Consider the following 3,520-nt stretch of genomic DNA (forward strand, 5'->3'; position numbering starts at 1 on the left):
AGCCATATCAGATTGAATATCAATTAGTAGTCTGTGTCAACTATGGAATCAGCAATCGGGACTCTGATATGTAAGTTTTCAAGGTAACTCCAAAATTAGGAGGTATTGCTGTTTGCATCACCAGAATAAATCACAATAAGGAGAACACTTTAAAAAAAACATTTCAGGTACTCGCTAAATATCATTAGAATTATGTGACATTTAAACGTATAACACGTATAATAAATGTATACGTAAAGTATAACTTGGATCAGTTACTCTGTGATCATCAATGTTCATTTCCTCCCTGGGATAGACTAGGCTGACGAATCGAAAGTCGAGTGCAGCACAGCGGGACCATAACCCAAAAAATACTGGAGAATATTCGAAGACATGCCTTTAAACAGGTTATTACTGCAGACGGCCAGCGTCAGCAAAAGTGAGTAGACAACAGATATTATGTCAGCTGTGATTTCTACTAAATAAATCCAACGATTTGCTCGGGGTTTGTCTTAGAAAGCTAGCAATTTTAGCAGTAATTTCAGCCCGATGCTGACCTTGCTTCAATATCATGTCATTGTGTTTTACGGATGAGTTTTAATCGTTTTCAGTGATCTCTAGGTTCTTCACTTTTCTGTTTCTACATAACTAATTAATATTACCAATAATATAGACATAAACCGAATTATTTCACTGCCTTCCCCACTTGTTAAAGACATACGATTATTTATAGTCGTCTATTTCTAACAAAGCAACCAAATCAACGCCAACAGCTTGATCACAACAGTTATTCATTAACCGATCTACAAGCTTGCTACCTAGTAGGCCTATGTGTCGGGACCGTGTCCTTTTAGACCTATTCATGTTTCCGGGAGGCTGTATTAGTGTATATCGAAAAAGTATCACAGCGTCATCTCACCCGCCCGTGGGAATTTTGCTCTGAAAGAAAAGCAAACTTTGCCAGAGAAGTCTTTTTGTTGACATAATAAAAGACATGTCTAGTGATACTGTTGTAGCCACATTTCTGTTACCAAGCTGTTGTTTGTAAAGATATGATCGGGGTACAGACTACCACAGACTGCATCTCTTCCCCCTCCAGGTGTTACCCGGTCAGCATTTACTGCCAGAAAGCCAGACAACAGCAATCCGAACTGGCTCCGTGTGGGTTTGGCGTTTGGGAGCTCAGCTGCTCTCTGGGCACTGGTAATGTCATAAAGAACAGAGCAGGACCCATAACATAATTTCACTCCAAAACGAAAGCTATAAGCACGCGATCCCAGAGTTGACTGTAACCCAGAATCATTTGAAGACACTGTTCATATTACACCATTGTTAAAATGGTTGGCCTACATTTCTGGGTTTCTTAAATCAGTGCATGCATGTTTTTATATGTTTAAAAATATTTGTCCCACTGCCTTTCTACGCTGATTTTCCCCAACCCCTGTTTTACAGCTTTTCAAGCAACACGGTGAAGATGTTGCTGAGTATAAGAGACGGAGTGGACTGGAATGAAGAGCTGAGGACGTTGTGAGTGAGGAGTGCTCCATCTGTTTCTCTTGGCTTTGAGGCTGACTGCATCACATTGTGAAATTACTTACATTGTAGAGTGTGTTAAGTGTTGCAATGCAATCCTCAAATGATGATAAAAAACAATGCTGTCATGTTTGGGTTCATACATGATCAGATGAGATGTTTGCCTTGAATAATAAAATTTTGGTTACTGTGTGTATTTTTTTCCCTCAGAGCAAAGCAGAAGATACCAGATTGGGAGAGAGTACTGTCTGTATTGGGGATACATGATTGATATAGTATGTTTGGTGTTATGCACAGTGTAAAGAATGTGTATTAAATAAACTTGTAAATACACTGAGCTTCCGAGGTTGAAAGTATGAAAATCCAGAATCTGCACTAGATAAACACACACAACACATAGTTAATCTTTGTATTTTGTTACAGGAATGTTGTCTATTTACTGTATATAATTCTAGTATTCTTAAAGACCTGCAGGTGCTTTGGAAATGTATAATATTAGTGAAAATATGCTATTAAATTTCTCTAATTTGTAAATTACGTTTTCAATTCCTGATGAAGCCTCTGAGAAGTAAAACGTTTATCAAGAAATTGTCTTTACAGTCAGAAACGATTTACAGCCGACAATGGAAGCAGGGCTTTAAAGCACAGTCACATTGACTATAGCAATTTAAAAGTAAAAAAAATCAGTATCTTATTTAAATCCATCAGTATTGTGTAACTGCTTATTAAGTGCATTTGTTATTTAAAAGCAAATTTTATTTACGAGCGTTTATATTACGGTGATGTGCCGTATTGTTTGAAAGCAAACTATGGTTTAACCTTCAAGATTATTTAAGTAAGCGAACAGGATGCAGAGTTGAGCATCATTTCTTACTTGTGTTAACAATCACACGTCCGCCTGCTTGCCCTTCGCCCGAGGCCCTGGCACAGTGGACGTTGGCATCCTGTGGTCAGCTAGAGGCTGCTGCTCGGAGCGCTTGTTGGCCCCGCTAGTCTGCACAGCGTCCCGGTGACGCACTCCTGAGCGGCGACGTCTTCCTGCAGACCGGCCTGACGTAAACTCGGCTCCTTGGCACATAGGTCTCTGATGCCGCTGTGCAAAAGTGGTGTGTTATATGTTGGTAATGTTTTGACTGATCAGATTTAAAAAACATAAGACGTGCGAGGAAGGAACGTAAAATAGGCCAACATCTTTCTTAATGTACTTTAATTGTGTAGATACAGTAACATAACCAACCACTTTCTAATAAAACCATCTGTTTTAGCCGTTATCTTTGAGGGAGTATGTGAACCTAAACTTTATAGGCATATATTACTTTTGTTTAATCTTAATTGTTTTTCTGTTTGTCGTTTTCGGGTATACATTATGTTGGCCATATACTTTGTAATTATGTAGGCCTATATAAAGCTTAAACTAAGTAGGCCTACCTTCCTACTTGATTTGTATGAGCACATATAAATGTATTTCTAATGGCAGACGGGAGTGCACAGTATACAGAACCAAGACTTGATCACGGATGCAAAATGACGCAAAGAATCGTGCAAAAATGTCAAATGTGGCCAATTAGCTTTGTAGCTGTCTAGACTTTTCAGTAAGATACGCGTGTGTGCTTAAGTTATGTTATTAAAACGAAAGCTTCAGACAGCCACTGTACTTCTCTCACATAGTTCAGTTAAACATTGCTGGTTTGACAGAGACTCTTTCCAGGTAAATAATATAGGGGATTCTCAAAAGCAGTCAGAAAGCAGCAGTGTATAAGCAATGAGCCTGGACAGCTGTGATTATGGGTACCCATACGCATTTCTCACGATCCAGTAAACACTGGGAATCCTGGGCAAACCAGACCGGCTGTCCTGTGCCAAAGCGCCCAATATCCGTCTAATATGGCCAGTTCGGTTTTCTTGTTACGCCTTCGTTATGGGCATGTGCAAGATGTTTTTCATTGATCCATTCTAAAATTGGTTACGCTGTCAGAATTCTCACTTTAGAAGAGAATGGTGAGTTACA

At 39.2% G+C, this 3,520-nt stretch overlaps 1 protein-coding gene across 1 annotated transcript; it reads left to right on the forward strand.

Annotated features, from left to right (window-relative positions):
• Nucleotides 1-289: 289 nt before the first annotated feature.
• Nucleotides 290-1,845, forward strand: ndufc1 (NADH:ubiquinone oxidoreductase subunit C1). The gene is made up of 4 exons (XM_023829655.2): nucleotides 290-418; nucleotides 1,079-1,182; nucleotides 1,432-1,506; nucleotides 1,723-1,845. The coding sequence occupies exons 1-3, from the start codon at nucleotides 373-375 to the stop codon at nucleotides 1,489-1,491; spliced, it is 210 nt and encodes a 69-aa protein (XP_023685423.1). The 5' UTR covers nucleotides 290-372; the 3' UTR covers nucleotides 1,492-1,506; nucleotides 1,723-1,845.
• Nucleotides 1,846-3,520: the final 1,675 nt, after the last annotated feature.

This window comes from Paramormyrops kingsleyae, chromosome 25, assembly GCF_048594095.1.
Source record: "Paramormyrops kingsleyae isolate MSU_618 chromosome 25, PKINGS_0.4, whole genome shotgun sequence".
Taxonomy (NCBI): Eukaryota; Metazoa; Chordata; class Actinopteri; order Osteoglossiformes; family Mormyridae; genus Paramormyrops; species Paramormyrops kingsleyae.